The 21,149-nt window shown below is 40.9% G+C and overlaps 1 protein-coding gene across 1 annotated transcript; it reads right to left on the bottom strand.

Moving 5' to 3' along the window:
* Nucleotides 1-933: 933 nt before the first annotated feature.
* On the bottom strand, nt 934-16,539 carry cdc42ep3 (CDC42 effector protein (Rho GTPase binding) 3). Its single transcript, XM_061962289.1, has 2 exons — nt 16,305-16,539; nt 934-4,654 (listed from the first exon to the last, which is right to left on the bottom strand). Exon 2 carries the CDS (start codon nt 4,479-4,481, stop codon nt 2,685-2,687), a length of 1,797 nt encoding a protein of 598 aa, XP_061818273.1. The 5' UTR covers nt 4,482-4,654; nt 16,305-16,539; the 3' UTR covers nt 934-2,684.
* Between the last annotated feature and the right edge of the window lie 4,610 nt (nt 16,540-21,149).

Here is a 21,149-nt window from a genome sequence, read left to right as displayed (position 1 = left end):
ACCGTCTTTGTTTGAAACCTAAGGGATCTTGCTTGGGGTCCACAGGAGGAAGGCTGTCATCAAGCCAGCAATGTACCTCTGAAGGTGTAAGAACAGTAATTACCTTGACAGCTTAGGTTTTCATTACTCAAGTATGCCTTTTCAAACTTTTTGTACACCAAAGCTGGGATTTTCCAATAGGGGGTTAGGGGGGTGGGGACTGTCATTAGTGATGACATTAGTTGTCTTGCATTTACTCAAACATCTGGTTTCATGGCTGCTGCAAATGCCTTGAATGAGCTGCTTGTGGTTGTTTATGAATATCTAGAGCCACATTGGCCCGGTCAATGACTGAATAGGAATTTAATCCGGTTAGTTAATATATCTTCCCATGACAATCGTAAAGAACCATACTCCTTCTCCACAAGCGTGTAGCAGCACATGTGCAGACAGATCATGAAAAATAGGACTGGTGGGTTGAATAGCCTACAACTTGCTGCTTTTCTCTTCCTGGCCGGAGGTCAACATGTCTTTATTGCGCCTGCACTGAAGGAAAGGATGCTTCAAACCAAAGTTTGCTTTTAGGTTGTAAGTGGGTGGTTTACGACCCCCATGGCTCTGTATGTTCTAACTGATGGATACTGTGACTACACCAAAGACCCTGCCTCACTCCCTCACTTGAAACAGCTGATTTATGTCCGGTCTAGGACACTTGTGCTCCGCGGCTGGTATGCGGAGAATGTCAAAGACCCCTCCTCTGCAAAGTCCCCTCCACACGCAAACAAATGGTGCAGGCGCCTGGTGAAGACCCACCGGTGCTCCCACTGCAGGGTGAGGAGGCAGAATGTAAGGAATGTCAGAGGACAGAAAATAAATCCAATCTGTCCTTCCTGTCAATCTCTACTTTCTAATTTCCCTCGGGAATGTCTTTGTTTTTCAAAAAAACAAGCATAATCGGACAAAAACATTTTATTCGTGTTACATTTCCAAAACACATTTATGCATTGTGTTCTGTCATAGAAAATTCCAAGTCAATGAAGAGACAAAACCCAAACAGTGCTTTGTATAACACACAAAAAAACAAACACAAACCGTGTCTGCCACTCAAATGTGTGTAGAAAATTAATATTGCATGGAAGTCCTTGAAAGAGGACGTATAAAGCGGCGTTCACACATTGCCGGTTCAAATGGTGGTTTGGCAATTTGCCGTGCTCAACCAAACACCATGTTAACACCACACACAAACCCTGGTCATCCGTCACTCATTAGTCATGAACCCTGAGAACCTTTGGGGGCCGACAAAAACTTTAACTATGTTCAATTTTTTGTAGCAGTCTTGGGGGTTTGAAATGGACCATGATCAAAATGCCTTGTTTTTTGCCAAGTAAAGAACAGCAAGATCCGTGTTTGCACCATAAGATCTGGGATAATATCGTGTTAACACAGACACGCAGGACAGGCCCTAGGCTTTGTGTAGTGGTATTACTTATTTATCATTATTATTAGACTCCTGAAGGGTTACCACCCCACCCTAAACCTAATGTCACCGCCCTACATACGCACACTCAGTTTGTTTACATGCACAACAAAACAAATTATTGACTTACTTTTGGGCTCCTACCCTAAACCTAAAGTTACCGTCCTACATACGCACACTCTGAATGTGTACATGCACAACAAAACAATTCATTGACTTATTTTTAATAAAACAGTGCTGACAAATGTACTAAAAAGTAGGCAAAATGTGTCCATTATTCACTTGCATTTGATTACAAATCTGTCAAGTTTCCTTTTACTTCATAGTGTAGAGATTAGCTGATTCATGTACGATTACCGTTAGTGGATAATAATAATCATAATACATTATTATATTATCATTAGTGCGTCTATTGGAGGTTAATTCTTTCCTGTCTTTAAAAACAAGCTCTGTTTCGAACTTTTAGAATAGTTTTTTTTTTAATGCCATTGTTTGAGAACGGGTTCACAAACTAGGAATTTTTCTTGGTGCAATCGTACAACATAAAACACATAACACAGAATAGGAATAAAAATGAGCTGTAACTGAGCTATCAGATCTTGTTATTGTTCATGAGTCTGATGGCCGAGGGGAAAAATATGTTCAGGGTTCCTGGAACGCACCACAATTATGAGCAATGAGATGCAAAACTGAAACACATAACTTTGTCAGATGCTGCCACAAATAGTTATTACATTTCTATGTTTCTCTCATGTTATAGCGCGGTAGCACTGTTGTTGATGCGGAGTAGAGGGTAGAGGACTCTGCCCCATTTTATGAAAAATCTGCGTTTCTACCGCACCAATCCGTGTTTGTGCCATGTTGAGAAAGGAGAGCCTTTCTCATCGTTGGGACGTGTGGTTCGCGGTGGTTTGAGAAATGCCATGAAACGGTGATGTGTGAACGCCTCTTAAGGATAATATTTACAACAATATGATAATTAAAGGCACATTAGAGTAACTACAGTGCATGCATATGAACATGCCGGCATGGCCAAAAGTAAACAAGCACAAGAACACTCCATAGAAACCAGAATAGTTATATGTTTTGATAATAAAAACATAGAGAGCGCTAACATCTCTCATTTAAATGCTGTATCCTGATTCTGCCATCTTCCCATTTTGAGTCATTTCTCTCCTGATGCCTGAAGTTTGATAACGTGATCACTCCCTTTACTCCTCAGTGCTGCTCAAGGCCTGCTCTTCACTGCGGGTTTATCCATTATGTTGAGCACATCATCCATGATGGATGGACCCAGATCAAGTTCAAGGGAGAGCAGTGAGCCTGTGATCCGAGTGAGCGACTCCTGTGATGTGCTCTTCTCTTTGGAAAAGTCCAAGTCAAAATCACAGATGCGTCCCTCCTCCACGCCGCTGTCTCTGTCCACCCAGTCTCCATTGCACTTGGAGAGCGCCTGCGCCTTCAACTCCAAGTTAATGTCATTGGTAAAATGTCCAAAAACTTTGCTCCTGTTATGGAGATAAACTTTGTCATGGTAGATTTTGGTCTTATCGTCCTCTTTTGTATAAAAACTTTCAAAGCTATCGCTGCTTGCATTGCTGTGAAGACTTCCGTTAGCTATGTAGTTAGTGTTACTGTGACCGTGGATGTAATAGCAAGATGGCTTCTCAATCCTACTTACTCGTTTGTTCGCGATGTTAGCTTTGGTGACTGAGTTGAGTTTAGAGTTGGGCTTTGTCGTCTTCTGCAGGCGGTCTAGAAGGACGTCAGGTTTCAGGGGAACACGTGGAGCCTTGCTGCTGAAGTTGTCAGTAGGATGCAACAAAGTGTCCATCTGCACAATCTCCACGTCCTCAACACTTCCAGTTTTCTGGGGCAGTGTAGACCCCATTGTAGACCACGTTGCAGAGCCAGGTTTCGGTGGAACACGTGGAGCCTTGCTGCTGAAGTTGTCAGTAGGATGCAACAAAGTGTCAATCTGCACAATCTCCACGTCCTCAAAACTGTCAGTTTTCTGGGGCTGTGTAGACCCCGTTGTAGACCACGTTGCAGAGCCAGGTTTTCGTGGAACACGTGGAGCCTTGCTGCTGAAGTTGTCAGTAGCATGCAACAAAGTGTCAATTTGCACAATCTCCACATCCTCAACACTGTCAGTTTTCTGGGGCAGTGTAGATCCCGTTGTAGACCGCGTTGCAGAGCGAGGTTTCCGTGGAACACGTGGAGCCTTGCTGCTGAAGTTGTCAGTAGGATGCAACAAAGTGTCAATCTGCACAATCTCCACGTTCTCAACACTGTCGGTTTTCTGGGGAAGTGTAGATCCCGTTGTAGACCACGTTGCAGAGCGAGGTTTCCGTGGAACACGTGGAGCCTTGCTGCTGAAGTTGTCAGTAGGATGCAACAAAGTGTCAATCTGCACAATCTCCACGTCCTCAACACTGTCGGTTTTCTGGGGCAGTGTAGACCCCGTTGTAGACCACGTTGCAGAGCCAGGTTTCCGTGGAACACGTGGAGCCTTGCTGCTGAAGTTGTCAGTAGGATGCAACAGAGTGTCAATCTGCACAATCTCCACGTCCTCAACACTGTCAGTTTTCTGGGACAGTGTAGAGCCCGTTGTAGAGCCCGTTATGTCCCCCAGCGGCTCAGGAGGTATTGAGAAGACAGCGGAGGAAATGAGTGGGAGGGTCAGTGCCTGACAGCCACCGATGGTTGGGAGGGAGATGGCGTTTTTGAGGACAGGAGATGGGGTATCCACATATAAAGCATCACCTGTACTGTTTGCTCGCAGGAACTCACTTTGGACGCCATACTGAGGTTCCCCCTTCCCTGGTAAGAGTTCATATTTCCCCTGGAGGAAGGACATGTCCCCAAAGGTATCTCTCTGTCCCCCTCTACCTATGTGAATAGTGTGTCGAAAATCGCCAAGTGGCGGACTGATCAGGTCCGGTGACAAAATGTCTCGAAGGCGACATTTCTTCCCCTTCTTAGTGTTGGTGGGTTTCAGGTAAATTGGAGCTTTCGCTGGCATGGCTGTGACTGCAGGACTCCGACAAAAGCTGAAGTTGCTCTAGAACTTGTGGATGTTTGAGATCCCCGAGGAGAGGCTGGAGTTACATTCTCAATATCCCGTCGGCCATGCAGGTATCACACATGCTTCTCAACAGCTGCAGCCAGGATTGAGCGGAGGATTCTAGTCGATGTCTGAAATAAAAGACAGGCACAAAAAATGTCAGCATTTTTACTCATACAGGAACAATTTTGAATGAATGCGTTAGATATTACAGTCATGGTTGAGCCTTGTTTTTTGTAATACAGTGATACACAACTTAAGAGAGTTTCCTTCAGTTCAGTTCAGTTTCAGTTTATTTCGAACATGCATGCAATTCAATGTAATGCATCACATATTTCCAGTTGTTTCATTACCGCACGTCCGAAAAGGAGTAGGAAGAAGCTGAGCTTACTTAATCGTACCCCTTTTCATACCATAACAATTTTATCCTATTTTCTTGTTTTCTGTAACATAACAGCGAACAAACAAATAATAGACCATAGTAAGCAAACAAATATTAAATACATAAATAATCTTTGTCTAAATAAAAAAAATGTATTTAAAAAAAAAGAAAGACAAAAAAAAAAGGTTTAAGATGTTTATCATAATTAGAGTTATGTGTACTTTGTGAACACTTGTAGTTCGAACAGTCTCTTAAAGTGAATCATATTGGTGCTTTGTTTGATTTATTTGGTTAATCCATTCCATAATTGAATTCCACATACTGATATGCCAAAGGATTTAAGTGTTGTATGAGCATACAAATGTTTTAAATTAGATTTTCCTCTAAAGTTATATTTCTCCTCTTTTGTTGAGAAGAATTGTTGTACATGCTTGGGTAGCAGGTTATAGCTTTCTTTGTACATCATTTTAGCTGTTTGCAAATGCACCAAATTGTTGAATTTCAATATTTGTGATTCAACAAATGAAGGGTTTGTATGTTCTCTATATCCAACATGATGTATTATTTTAATTGACTTTTTTTGTAACACAGTTAGTGAATGAAGCATACATTTGTAATTGTTTCCCCATATTTCTGCACGATAACTCAGATATGGTAACAATAGTGAGAGTAAAGCATATGAAGTGATTTTTGTTCCAGAACATATTTTGCTTTATTCATTATTGACGTGTTTCTTGCTACTTTATGTTGTATATTTTTTACATGAGATTTCCAATTCATTTTATCATTTATTATTACACCCAAAAATGTGTTTTCTTTTACCCTTACAATGTCTACAAGTTGCAAGCAAAAATATGAGTTTCAAGCATCCCTGCCATAATTTGGCCCCGTAAGAGCCGCCCAAAATATCCGACCTTCCAAGTACTCTACATTGGGTTGAGAACGCGTTCGTTCGCTTGTCACTGTCAAATTTGCGTGACACAGCTACTGTACAGTAGAATGTGTGATCAACATGCATTGTCACGATAAAGCTACAATTATTGTCTATAAAATGTGTTTTGTGTTAATATTGTTGATTGTCGGATTAAGGATTAATTATAATATCGGAAATAAAACTTTGATGTATTTGATCGGCATTTTCTTGGAAACCGTAGGTAATACTGTACATCCCACAATAACAATAATTTCATGTTGTTGCTGCTTTTGGACTTGAATTATGTCCTTAGTGTGTGTCCTGTCTGACTTCATGTTCCTGTTGACGCTCTGTCTCGGGGCAAGACATTGTAATGTGCCACGTGGGTGAATAATGGAAAAATAAATATTGGCCTGTGGGGAAGTTAGGATTGAGACCTCCTGGTCTCAATTGGTCTGTCTAGCAAGAACAGGTCAGACCATGAGGAACAAAGTGAACAAATCTTTTAAAAGACGCTACAAAAGGAATACACTTGGGGTCTTGCAAGAGAGATTAAAAACATTAGGCTGATCTAAGCAGGATGAGGCTGCTGTTCTTTTCACGTGAACCTCCTTTGGTCCACAAGGCTGTGGATGTGTTAATGTAGAACAGCTGGCAAGCACATTAGGAGAAGGGGCGGAAAAGGGGTTTTTAATTAGACGAGTGGAGGGCACCCTGCTACCGCACGAGCATCACAAGAGCGAATGGAAAGGGTTAAAGGATTTAAGCAATATAATCAGAGCAAGTGGATTTTAAGAAAGAAGGTGATGCAGATTGTGAAGTGATTTGGCTTTGACCAACACAAGATTAACTTTTAATGAAAAAGCTGCGAGATAGCGCAAAAACCCATTACATCGAGTCAACATCAGTGAGGGAATTTGATGACGATTCTTGATTGCCCGCTACCTTCTCTCCGCCTTTTCCATTACAAACAAAACAGAGGAAGTCACTACATGCTAAAGTCTGGGATGGACTCTGTAAAACGGCAGATATAGTGAGAGATTGTTAAGACAAAGAGAAAACACTTGCAGACTCTCTGTGTGTATGGTATGTGTGTGTACGTGTGTGGCAATAGCCAAGAGAGAGCGTGCCCATTTATAGACATTTACTTTTGAAGTCTGTCAGAAGTGACCATCTGACTGCACACCACTGAAAAACAGTCCACTCTAAAAAAAAAAAAACCTAACACACTTGTGAAATAAAAGGACCCTCCACACTGCATCAGCCTTATCAAAAAACATTTTAAGTAGGCTGTGTTTATTCCACTGACCAGCACTTACTGATACGCTGATGTCCATTTTAACATAAATTTTAGCATTTTCATACTGTATACAAGGGGAAATACTTTCACTATAGTAAAGGCCATTTGGACACAAGTGCTATCTATACTGACGTTAGCAACACTCAATAGTTCCTGTGTATCAGTGTGTTACTGCACTAATGATAGCAGTTTTGAATGTGTAAGAGGTGTCCACACTAACATCCATATTTTAAAGGCATATTTTTCCAAGCATTTTGGAAACCTGAGCTTTTTGGTTTGCATCATAAATAATTTACAAAATGTTTTAAACCTTCCTTAAAAATACAGAACGCGAGTACCATAACTGTTTTTCACACGCTTTAAACTTGTGCTTTACACAATGCTGCAGCTAATGTTTGGATTTTTCCTGGTTCAGAAGCTTCACTTGCTGCCAATAAATTTTGCCATGCCACATCAGACCAATGAAATTGCAGAACGGGTCACATTTAATCAAACGCACTCACACTATCCGGCTGAACTCACCCTCGTCATGAAGAAAACCAAAAAATGCACAAGACGCAGCCTCAAAGCCAAAGATGATTGACCCGGCCGTTGAAATTGGACAAAGACATTGCTTTCCGGTAGGCTACTTCCTGTATGCGGAATTACAGGTGCTGCTTTTTGTTAAATTTGTGAATGAACACAATCGCCTGTAAATATTTCATGTTTCAATGTGTACACCTGCTGCTTATAGGCTTGTGCAGCCAATATATATATACAAAATAAAAAGTGTCAAAAAATTAGGTAGGTGCGGCTGATACATTAATGAAGTAATTTACTTTCTGGTGCTGGTTTCCATTTGTACACGTAATTGTACATATAATGCAGCACTTTAATAAAGAACAGATGCGTTTTAATGCGTGGCCAAGTCAACTGTGGCGGCTTTTTCAGATTTCTGACTCTACAAAAAGCATGGCAGAGCATATGAAAGCGCTTTCATGAGGAGAGAGATTTTGTTTGGTAAAAACTCCACTGGTGTTTTTTTTCTATACACCAAAGTGGGCTAAATGTGCATTTTTTAAACTATCCGTGTTTGTGTAGACATGGCATTACTTTGCTAAACCTTATAAATAAAATAAATCAGAAAGGACAAGAGAAAGACTGCAGTGTCTATTAAAGCATAATTAATCACTTGTTTAAGTTCATGCTTTCTACCCAAGTTTACTGTATGTAGAAGTGGAAAAGTCTTATGTTGTCAAGGAAACTTTGGTACTACGCTTGTTTTGGTTGCATGTGTATTTTATTTTCTGCCTCGCATGAAGTAGCGACACAATAATGCAACATAAGCATGCAACATACAAGAATGGGAGTAATTATGTTGATCTGCATTCTAAAGACCCCGCCTGCCGCCCGAATGCAGCTGAGATAGGCTCCAGCACTCCCCGCGACCCCAAAAAGAGACAAGCGGTAGAAAATGGATGGATGGATGCATTCTCAAGTTGCTTTTCATTTTTGAAATCTATCAAACTATTTTTTTTATCAAAGGAAAAAAAAAAAAGGGAACTGCACTTTTGGAATTTTGCCTGTATTATGAGAGACAAGAACACATATGTCTTTTTGGGGGGATTTTAAAGATGATAAAAAAATGCTTGGTAGATGTGGCAAAAGGGAGTCATCGTAGTAGCCTTCAAAGCCCTCTAAAAAACTTTAAAACCCTCCATCAATGTTTTATACACACACTGCAAGACTACTATATATATAATGTAGTAACAGACACATTCATAACAATATGTAATATGTACAATATTCACCGTATTTTCTTTAGTTTGATCAATGCGGGAACTAATTCTTTGGTGCAATTATTTCTGTTTCCATAGCAGCGCACAACTGACTTCTGGAAACAACTCCTTCCGGATACAAACATGCGAGTGAGTTCTAATCATGGCAGATTTGGTAACAAACAACGGAGATGACTATTTTTGGACAAATGAGGATTCACAACCTTATCTTTTTGAATTTGAATTTATGGAGCATGAACTGCTGGTTATAGAAGCGAGCTCGAAGGAAGAGTGAGATGTTGGAGCAGACGGAAGCCAAGAGAGAGAAGTGAAAGTGAATCGAAGCTGCAAAATGTGGAACATGAAGCCAAGCTATTTTGGCATAAATGGTGTGCTTACCCAAATAAACCAGGAAAAATGTCTTTGGCCAGCTGGACCAAACAGACAACTGTCCATGGAGTGAGTCACACTTTATTTTGATCATGATACACGCAGCACGTCATGCGTGTTATTACAACTATAGTACATACGCTCTCTGGCTAGCTGTGTACAAACAAAACATGAAATGTGGGCTAATACTTTACAGACACTGTAGTATGATTGTTCATATTTTTCAGTCAGTACAGATTTGTGTTCAATTGCTTTGTGTTGTGCATTACAAACTCAAACGTGTTTCATGCTGACGTAGAAAGTATCTTATCTCTTGCCGTAGTTAGCTTCTACGGCTAATACCGAAGCACGCCGATGTGTTATAATGATAAATGGGTTGTACTTGTATAGCGCTTTTCTACCTTAAAGGTACTCAAAGCGCTTTGACACTACTTCCACATTTACCCATTCACACACACATTCACACACTGATGGAGGGAGCTGCCATGCAAGGCGCTAACCAGCACCCATCAGGAGCAAGGGTGAAGTGTCTTGCTCAGGACACAACGGACATGACGAGGTTGGTACTAGGTGGGGATTGAACCAGGGACCCTCGGGTCGCGCACGGCCATTAGAAGAATTGTTCCTTAGTGTTTGCTTTTACGATAACAATGTCACTACAGTTTGGTTATTATACGGGTTACGGAACGTAAATGAAGTATTGTTGACGGTTTTTGAATGCATTTTTAAAGTGATTTAGTGGCAGAATTGATTGCTCTTATCTGCTACATTGCTAGCCACCTAGAACGTTGTTATATATTAGACACCGAGAAAAACAAAAACGTTTTGTCTTCTTGTCTCTCATATTGATTGTGAACGATTGGCAAAATTCCCAAAAAAATGTGCACTTCCCCTTTAAGAACAGCAGAGCGCTCCTGTAACTGTGACACAATAGATAGACCAAAATCAATGATCCACTGTATAGGGCACTGGTTCTACGGAATATACACAATAAGTCAAATAGTGAAGGAAAAAATCCAGCCTCCAAGTCTTTAGCTTTCTGGAAATGTGGCCCCCCAAAAGAATTTAGTTGAATATCTCTATTGTATCGCATACTTAGGGCTTAAACGCCCTGGCCTGCATGGACCTGACTTGGTACTCTCACAGGGAGAGCATCACCCTGCACGTCTCAGCCAAGGTCAATATTAGTCAGCTGGCGTGGCGAAAGCCTGATGGTCTGACCCTCCTCACATTAGACATCCTGTAGAAGGCTCATTTGTAGCAAACATGAGAGGAATTCCAGCAGTTCCCGCAAAAGTATGAGGAAAACAATCATGCCGGTTTTGGCTTCTGCTGCCAACACACATAACACACCTGCATGAGGCGTGGTAAGGCGAAACCAAATTCTCTTGAGGATGATCACGAGAGAATCTCAAGAATCATAGAAATGCTAGTCGAGCTTGTTCTGAGTTAACAACAACAGTTCAAGGTCTTCAGAACAAGTAAACATTTGCAGATCAAATGAATATATTTAAGTCAACACTGGCTCTTAATAGTGTTTTCTGCAGAGGCTCAGATTTGCACCCTGCGTTTGGGACTTGTCCAAACAAGGGTACTGTGGCACGTGTTGACCAGTCTGAACCCAGCAGTGCCGCCACAAGAGAATGCACTCGTGGTTTTCATTTACACCTCCCCGGAAGTGGGAATATGATAGCACCGTCCCCCCCACCCCCCACCTTTAAATATACTTGACTGAGCATCCATCCAGCAAGATAAACCACAGAGTCATTGGGTCAGCAGCAGCTATCTGTGTGGGCATGAAGTGACCTGGAGCTGCTCCAGCCTCTTAAATACTGACTGAGCTTTGCCTCATCAGAGGCTTAGTTATTAGTGTGGGGGCGGCATAAGGCGCAAGGTGATGAAAGATTTTGCTGTCTGGCAGTTCAACTTGTGGCTCGGGATTTGTGTGGGCATTCGGGGACGAAGTCACGTGCGATACAACTGGGTCAGTATATTATTAGTGGAGTAACCCAATGACAGCATTGCAGTTTCGCTGTGGCTCCACACTGAGCTCGAATGGCAGCTGTTACTCATGACCTGCATGTGACTCTGCGATTTGTCTCAAATAGAAATGATGCATCCTCTAAATATTTCCTCTGAAGATGGAATTACGCTTGTTGAAAATAGCGCTAACATGTTTGATAATTATAGTTAGTTAGGGGGACGGCGTGGCGAAGTTGGGAGAGTGGCCGTGCCAGCAATCTGAGGGTTACTGGTTCAATCCCTACCTTCTACCATCCTAGTCACGTCCGTTGTGTCCTTGAGCAAGACACTTCACCCTTGCTCCTGATGGGCCTGGTTAGCGCCTTGCATGGCAGCTCCCGCCATCAGTGTGTGAATGTGTGAATGTGTGAATGTGTGTGTGTGAATGGGTGAATGTGGAAAATAGTGTCAAAGCGCTTTGAGTTCCTTAAAAAGGTAGAAAAGCGCTATACAAATACGACCCATTTATAGGTGCAGTTTACAGCCGTTACACTGTTGCTTTTAGGGCTTGGATATTGCACTAATTTGTTCTGGGGGACACATTTCTAGAAAGCTGCTCCCTTCACTATTAGTCTTGGTTAGCATATTCTGGACAACCAGCATCCTCTACAGAAGACATTTGAGTTTGATCTATTTATTTTGTCAAAGTTACAGGAGCGCTCTGCTGTTTTTAAAGACATTCTGCAAAAAAGCTAGTCGAAGATCATCTCTATGACAGTACCCTTGTGTTTTTAAGAATCTGCTGCAAAACTTTGAAACTCTCAAGTTTTTTAACTAAACTTGCGGGCTACCAGTTGAATAGCCCAAAAGATGAAAAAGAGAGCATCTAAAATGGAACCTTCAGGAACTCTACTAGTGTAACTAAAAAAGTTTAATAAATCACTACTGACTGTATCTGAAGTAAACAAGCTACAGCAACACCTCAGTTACATAAATCCCATTACAAAAAAACATGTAACTGACAAAAAGGAAAGGACTTAAAGGGGTGCCTTGAGGACCGCCTCAATTAGGTAAAGCACAAGTTTGGACATTGTTTTTTTATGTTTGCTTTCAAAGTTAAAATGTAATGCAAGGATTCGCCAATGTGTTTACAGGGGTTCAAGTTCCTCTTTAGAACAGGAATATTGTGAATTACATTTATATAGCGCTTTTTCTCAAGTGACTCAAAGCGCTTTACATTGAGATACCCAATATCTAAGTTACATTTTTAAACCAGTGTGGGTGGCACTGGGAGCAGGTGAGTAAAGTGTCTTGCCCAAGGACACAATGACAGTAACCAGGATGGCGGAAGCGGGGATCGAACCTGGAACCCTCAAGTTGCTGGCACGGCCGCTCTACCAACCGAGCTATACCGCCCCAATATATTCTAGTGGTTTTTTTTAGAAAATTGCAGCAACAATGTTTGTCTCCCAAGTTTTGAACTGAACTCAGGAGTCCGTTTGGTGTCACACCGTCATAGCCTCTGCCTGTTCTGAGATTGTAAATTTGGGCCAAAGTAAACAAAATCCAAGACAAAGAAAGATCAAAAACTGAAAAAAATTGAAACTCTGAAAAATATGATTTAAATCTCCATCCATCCATCCATCCATCTTCTTCCGCTTATCCGAGGTCGGGTCGCGGGGGCAGCAGCCTAAGCAGGGAAGCCCAGACTTCCCTCTCCCCAGCCACTTCGTCCAGCTCTTCCTGTGGGACCCCGAGGCGTTCCCAGGCCAGCCGAGAGACATAGTCTTCCCAACGTGTCCTGGGTCTTCCCCGCGGCCTCCTACCGGTCGGACGTGCCCTAAACACCTCCCTAGGGAGGCGTTCGGGTGGCATCCTAACCAGATGCCCGAACCACCTCATCTGGCTCCTCTCGATGTGGAGGAGCAGCGGCTTTACTTTGAGCTCCTCCCGGATGGCAGAGCTTCTCACCCTATCTCTAAGGGAGAGCCCCGCCACCGGGCGGAGGAAACTCATTTCGGCTGCTTGTACCCGTGATCTTGTCCTTTCGGTCATAACCCAAAGCTCATGACCATAGGTGAGGATGGGAACGTAGATCAACCGGTAAATTGAGAGCTTTGCCTTCCGGCTCAGCTCCTTCTTCACCACAACGGATCGATACAGCGTCCGCATTACTGAAGACGCCGCACCGATCCGCCTGTCGATCTCACGATCCACTCTTCCCTCACTCGTGAACAAGACTCCGAGGTACTTGAACTCCTCCACTTGGGGAGGAGATGATTTAAATCTGAAAAATGTAAATATATGAAAGTGAAAAATGAAAAAAAAAAATATTGGTTTGAAAGATTTACCTGAGTGAATCATAATTGTATTCCACCTGAAAAAAAACGTTTTTAAAATTTTGAACACACTGATGTATTTTTAAAAATTTAACATCAAAACTTGATTTTTCAGTTACTTTGTTTTTTTTTATAAATGTTTATTTTTTATTTTTTATTGAGACAAAGATAATTTATGTATTTAATATTTGTTTACTTAGTATGGTATATTATTTGTTTGGTATTTATTTGTTCACTGTTATGTTACAGAGAACAAGAAAATAGGATACAATTGCTTTGGTATGAAAAGGGGTAGGATTAAATAAGCTCAGCTTCTTCCAACTCCTTTTCGGACGTGCTGTAATGAAAGAACTGAAAATATATTGTATTGTATGCATGTTCGAAATAAACTGAGACGAAAGTAACATTTTGTCAAACACCAAACTTTTTTGGCACTAACTGGTCAATATAAATGTACTATACTAGCTGTTGTGTTGTCAGACGTAAAAACATACAATATAAAGGATGCAATGTCAGCAGAAGCAGGGTGAAATTAATTATACTTGTTGTCACCTAATGACAAATAACAATTTTGGCAAAGGTTAGCTAGCAATGTTAACTCTTTTTGAATGTTTAGCCTATTTGAAAAAACAGCAAATAAAGCTGATTTGCATTTTGTAGTTATTTCCCCATACTTCTACACAACTCGGATACACTAGCAAGCTGTAGAGAATATGGAGTGATTGTTGGTCCGAACATATTTTGCTTTTATTCATTATTGAAATATGTATTGTTACCTTATGTTGTATACTTTTATATGAACATTTCCAGTTAATTGTATTATCTATTATTGCGCATAGGCATTGGAGTTATTTTACCCTTTCAATGTATACTCTATCTTTTTGCATTTGTGTTCGACTTTCATTGCTACTGTTTCTGAATAACATTATTTTAGTTTTACTGATATTCAAGGATAGTCTGATTTTGTCAAACCATCTCTTTAATTTAACAATGTTTTCTGTTATTATTTGTATTAGCTTCTGTGTTCTCTCCTGAACAAAATGTGGTCATATTGTTTGCAAATAGTACTAACTTTCAAGTCCTTTGTAATTCTACTAATGTCATTTATATAGAAATTTAACAATCTTGTTCCCATTATTGATCTGTGTGGGGGACACCGCAAGATATATTTAGAGCTGCAGACATATGTTCACCTTGCGTCACGTATTACTTCCTGTTGGCTAAGTAGCTTCTTACTTTTCATAGCTACCATGGTTCCAACAACACATCTTGACAATCTTTCCACTGCTCAAAAGCAACGCCAATATTTACTCTCGTTTTATTTCTCTCTTTGTCGTTTTTCGCTGTCGTTGTTGACATAATGAATCCAAGAAATGCGGAAATGTACCATATTTTTCGGAGTATAAGTCGCACCGGAGTATAAGTCGCACCTGCCGAAAATGCTTAATTAATAAGGATAAAAACCTATATAAATCGTACTGGAGTCCGGCCAAACTAAGAAAAAAACTGCGACTTACAGTCCGAAAAATACGGTAATTGCGCATTAAAGAAATCTTACTCGTGAGTACATTTGTTACACTAAATAATGCAATTTTTTTCATTTTGTCATTTATTATACATGTTTTATTCTAGTATTTAATGATCAAATGTTATAATTCATTAGGTTTTTTGCTTCTCAACATTTTCACATTAAACCTTCACATAATAAATTCTACATTAGGTCGATTGTAGTGTGAGACACGTTTATTAAATGAAAAAAATAAATTACATAGTGTTATTTAGTGTAACGATTGCACTCATGTGAAAGATGCCTTCAATGCATGATTACATTTCCGCATTCCTTTGATTCATACATGTGCACAGATGCAGGGGCTGCATGAGTACCAATGGGGAGCATGTCTCGCCAGAACACTGTTATTGACAGCCATGAGAGCATGTTTTATTCAAAGTCGAACAGCACTGGTTAAAAAGTTGAATTGTGACAAAAGTAGACATGCATTTGTTAAACCTGTTCAGGCCACACTTATTAACATGCTGGCCATTGGTGGTGTTCTTGTATTATTTAGCCCGCTGCAAACTGCACCTCTAATTATCCTCAAATAGGTGACAAATTCTTCCACTGGGTGTAATTCACAGTACGACTTTAAAGGCGGTTTTCTACATAGCATTCAACCACGGCGTTGACTTCTATAATGCTTCAGAAAGGTTGAAAGCACCCGTTTATTTCAAGTGCAACTAGTAGCCCTGGAATAGACTTAATGAAAAACACAACTCAATTATAGGCAAAGGCTCTACTTGTGAGGGGCCTGGTGGCGGTGTGAATAGCAGGGTGGAGCATTTGTTCTGTCTATCTTGCTCCCCTTTTTACCACCCGCAAGCATGGCTAGCCCAGGCCAGCATTATCCTTGGCGTGAGATGAGTGCCTAAGAACCCGAATCGAAGCACATGAAAAGAATTCCCCCAGTCTCAAGTCATTTTTCTGTTTTGTCTGTTGAAATTCACCCAACTCCAATCTGTTCCACTTGGGGAGGGAAACGCGACGGCAGTTCTGATATTGACATGAGCATGCCTTACAGTTGATGTGCACTTCTCCTTCGAGGAGCCATATTTCTTAAGTCTTGAGAGTATCTTCTGGACTTCTTCAACCTGCTTTACGCTACACGTGTCTTCAAAAAGCAGCTGGTTTAAAAAGAACCGCCTGGGTAGTAAAATGACTTACATTACAAATGGAAACTCACCTTTTGATGTGGATAATCTTTCACGGTGGTGCCTCAGCTCCTGATCCCTGCACTCTGTGCTGTGTGCCGTGTGTGTGTGTGTGCCGTGTGTGTGTGTGTGTTCAGTGGCTTGTCTTTAAGGCGCGTTGACACCGTCCTGCCTCCTGTCTCTGCCTCAGGGCTGCACTTCAGTTGACTGCGACGTCTGCCGGACAGCTGTTTTTCAATTGCTGCTCTGCTCCTATTCCTGTCTGAAATCTCCCAAGTCTCCTCCTATACCTCCCTCACACCCCTCCTTTTTCTCTCTCTCGCTTATTTTCATTCCCTTCCACCCTCTCTCTCTCTTTCTTTAGTGGCACCTGTGTGTTCTCTTTTCAATAAAGACATAGAAGAGTTGCCTTAATGTGTCCTGGGACACGTAGGACTGCGATCATCTCAAAGTTAAGATTCAGTGGAACGTTTTTTGGCATATGTTGTCCTAGTTTGACCACTCTTTTGACAAAACCCCCCTCCCATACCCTATTAGAATATTTTGACGAGTGGCCTTGCACAGAACCCTTATCCTTGTAGTTGCAGCAGGCTGATGCGACAATGTGAGTGGACGTAATTACTGCAGAGCATTGCAGCAATGCAGCATCTGCAGAGAACATGCACTGCAAGGTCCAAGGACAGCACGCCGATAAATGCAGCCAAAAAATAGTCAACCATGCTGCTTTCTTCTGACATACTGTATATTCCTATAAATGGCCTACAGACATTGTTTTTGAATAATTTTTAAGAATCTCATCACCGTGGTAACCGGTGAAGCAAATGAGTGCTGTGCTGAGTCTCCCAGTGAGGCTGATGTAGGCAGAACATTGATGATTTGATCATGAAAGTGTTTTAACAAGGCAAAGGTTACTTGATGTGATATATCAATCAATTAGATAGATAGCTAGATAGTACTTTATTGATTCCTTCAGGAGAGTTCCCTCAGGAAAATTTTAATTCCAGCAGCAGTGTACAGAATTGAGATCGAATTTAAAAACTAAGTAAAAAGTAAATAAAGGGGGTATAAATGGAAATAAAATAGAACATATTACAATAAGAATAAAAATAAAAAGCAACAGTAAGAATACAAATATAACAGTAAAAATAAGAATATAACAAGAGAAACTAGGCAGTAGTTAATGTTATGAAAATGTATTCATTGTTATTTTTTGTTGCAGTTTATTTCAAAATATGTTATTGTTTTGCATCCCCTGTCATCCTAGTACAACCCCCCCACCCCCCAGAGAGGAGTTGTACAGTCTGATGGCGTGTGGGACAAAGTAGTTTTTTTAGTCTATTAGTCTATCATTCAAAGATTATTTATATAGGCCTTATTCGCAAATGTCTCAAAGGGCTGCACAAGCCACAACAACATCCTCGGCTCAGATCCCACATCAGGGCAAGAAAAACTCAACCCAATGGGAACGACGTGAAACCCTGGAAGGGACCGCATATGTCCCTCTTGGGTGACCCGAGCAATGGATGCCTGGTGGATAGGGTTAATAATGTGAGAGTTCAGTTCATAGTGGGGCCAGCAGGGGAACATTTTGAATTGAGACAAGTCAGCAGCGCAGAGACGTCATCGACTGATGCAAAGAGGAGTGGTCTATCCCGGGTGCCGACTTGGAACAGCTAGCGCGTCCTCCGTAGAATCTGATCCGTGGCCACCTGATAACCTCTCCGTGCAGGAGAGGGGGGCAGAGCAGTAGAGAGAAACGGCAGATCAACTAGTCGAAAAAGGAGTCAAAGTCTAGGGTAAATAAATGAATTTTAAGATGGGACTTAACTGCTTCTACTGAGGTAGCATCTCTAACTGTTACCAGTAGGGCATTCCAGAGTATTGGAGCCTGAATAGAAAACTGCAGTTTTTTAAGCGGCTTTCTTTTGGTCATTTTAGTCAATGTGAACTAGTGACGTGCAGTGAGGTTCATGGCTGGCGAGGCACAGATTTATTTGTTTTAAATTTTTGTGCTTGAATCAATGTTAGTACAGGTGGCCCAGGGAGAGAATAATTAATTTAGGTAATTTTTTTTTTTTTTTTTTTTTTTTACAAACTCAACCCTTTATGGGTTTATCTTTTATTTGTATACCAAAGTCCCTGAGCCTGTCTGTTGTGTAACTGTCAGTAAACCAATGATGATGTCTTAAAGGAGGGACAGAGGAGGAATAAGCACGTTGTGGAAAAAGAGACGTTAAAAATACTCATGCAGTTAATCAAAAACACGACACTCTTCTTCTCCAGGAATAGCTCCTTTACTTTATTGTTAAAGTCCACTTTGGATTTTTTAGCTATACTTTACCTCTCTGTAGAAAGACAGCAGCGTCAAGCCCTTGCTGTACCTTGATGAGTTCATAGCCCACCTCACTTTAAATTACATTCATCTGCAGTTAGCAAGAATAATGATGATACATTACACTGGTTGTAGAAAGGCATGGTGTATTATAGATGTTTCTGCAAACATTTTATTGACAAACAAAAAGTTATGTGCCATCCAACCCAGTTTATGAAAAATTACGTACTCAGAGTTTCTGCCCTATATTTTCAGAAAATGTACTGATGCGGCTATATTTACTTAAGAAAATGTGAACAATTGGAATTATACAGAAAATAGGTCAAATAAGTAAATCTATGTTTTATATTATCTTATTTTTTACATAATGACAGACATCTTATTAGGTACACCTGTCTGATTATATTGATTGACACAGTTGTATCTTGCCAAGTATCTCAGTATAACAACACTGGTGCACTATGATTGCAATATTATTAACTAAATTAATATTTCTGTAACAGTAGTAGCTAATGTTGTAATGGTGAGTTCATCAAGTCAGAGATTTTTTAAGCCAGGATTGCATAAAAAAAAAATCAAAAATCTTGAAGGAGGCTGGTCAGGGCTACTTTGATAATGCTAAGCTATTTGAAGTAAATGTTGACATCTTAGATTTGTGTTTTAGGCATTAAATCAAATAGAGTGCTTCTGTTGTAGAGAGGAACTTAGACTACTGTAAACACATTGGAAGATCCTTGCATTGATATTTAAACTTGCCAGCAAACATATAACACAGAGGTCCAAACTTGTGATTTACATAACTGAGGCGTTCCTCAAGGCACCCCTTTATGTCCTCTCCTTTTTGGCACTTACAATTTTTGTTGTAATGTAATTTATGTAACTAAGGTATTGAGATAGCTTTTTTTTACTTCAGATGGCGTCAGTAGTGATCTGTTCAAGTTATTTAGTTGTAATTGTTGTGTTCCTCAAGATTCAATTTTCAGTCCTTTCTTTTACGTCATTTGGGCTATTCAACTAGTGGCCCGCGAGTTCAGTTAAAACAAACTTGTGAGAGACCAACGTTTTTTCATTAGGTCCTTAAAAACAGCACTGTTACTGTGACAAAAGAAATAGACCGACATCAAATGTCTACGTTACAGGACGCTAGTTTGGTTTTTTTTCCGTTTTTTTTTCTTTTTTTTTTTTTTTTTGTGTGTCCTGTCCAGCTTCTCAGGCAAATCATATAGTTGATGTAGATGCCCATGTCGGCTGTTCAGATTTACTTTACAAAAGAGAAGTGTAGGATACTTCTCTTGTTGCCTTATTTGTATTTGACTTTATTAAATGTATTTATATTATCATTTAGTGCAGCCGGGCCGGAGCAGGAGGGGATAGAAAGAGAAAAAAAAAGAAGACAGAGGGGGAAATTGTGGGGACAAGAGGGGGATTAGACAGAGAGACAAAAACAACAACAGCAAACAACAACAACAACAACAATAGAGCAACATCAGCAAATATGACATGTACAAATATGATGGTAAAAGTAATAGCAAATAAGCAGTTAGCGAAAAATAAAAAATAATACAGAAATGACAATGAGCATTATTACACTACAAATGGATCAATACAAATACCAATAGAAATAGCGCTATTGATAATGAACAATACCAATAATTTACCTTTATTATCAACAATACAGTTGTTTAAATGCAACAATAAATATACGTAATGATAACTTGAGATACGAAAGAATGCAGAAAAATGGAGGGGGAGAAAGAGAAGCAACCTACATTAACCTTGTAGATTGTTATAGTCACAATAGGTTAAGCTTTGTCAGTGTGCCATGTGTTACACCCAGTTTACCCTAGGGCAACAACGTTAATATATGTTTGATGAAACGTGATTATGTGCATGAGTGTAAGTATGCATATGTACTTGTATATGTACAGAATGTGTATATGTGTTTGTACAATGAATGTATATGTACAGAATGTGTATATGTGTTTGTACAGAGAATGTATATGTACAGTATGTGTATGTGTATGTTTGTATATTGAATGTGCGTGTGGATGTACGAACATTAGGTAGGTAAATATGTACTGTATTTGTGTATGTATGTGGGAGCGTAGGTACCTATGTACGTATGTGAGCATATGTGAATTTGCATGTACAATACATTCGACTCCCAGAGTGCGTGGGAGCCAGAGCACGGCCCCATCACCCCCGAGAGCCCAACCCATAAACAGTAGGTGTGGTGCCCAGGGAACCAGGGACCACCGCCCCCACGCAGCCAAGCCGGCCAGCGACAGGAACCCCAGAGCCCGGCCCACCGTACCGCCCACAAGGGCCAGCAGCAGGCCGCAGACAGACGCACCCGGCAGAGGACAGGGCACGAGAAAAGCAGGGGACAGCCAGACCCCAAGCCAGCGAGAGACCACACCCCACACGGGCAGAAAGGCGAGACGCCCCGCCCGAGGGACCCAGAGACTCCCCGCAACCGGACGGGAAGACCGCCCCCGCCTCACCGGCAACCGGGCCCCCACGAGCCCACCCCCCACCCCCGGAG

The sequence above is a fragment of the Nerophis lumbriciformis genome, linkage group LG02 (assembly GCF_033978685.3).
Source record: "Nerophis lumbriciformis linkage group LG02, RoL_Nlum_v2.1, whole genome shotgun sequence".
In the NCBI taxonomy this organism is placed as follows: Eukaryota; Metazoa; Chordata; class Actinopteri; order Syngnathiformes; family Syngnathidae; genus Nerophis; species Nerophis lumbriciformis.
Note: the sequence above shows the minus strand (reverse complement) of the source record. Positions and strands in the feature narration are given on the sequence as shown.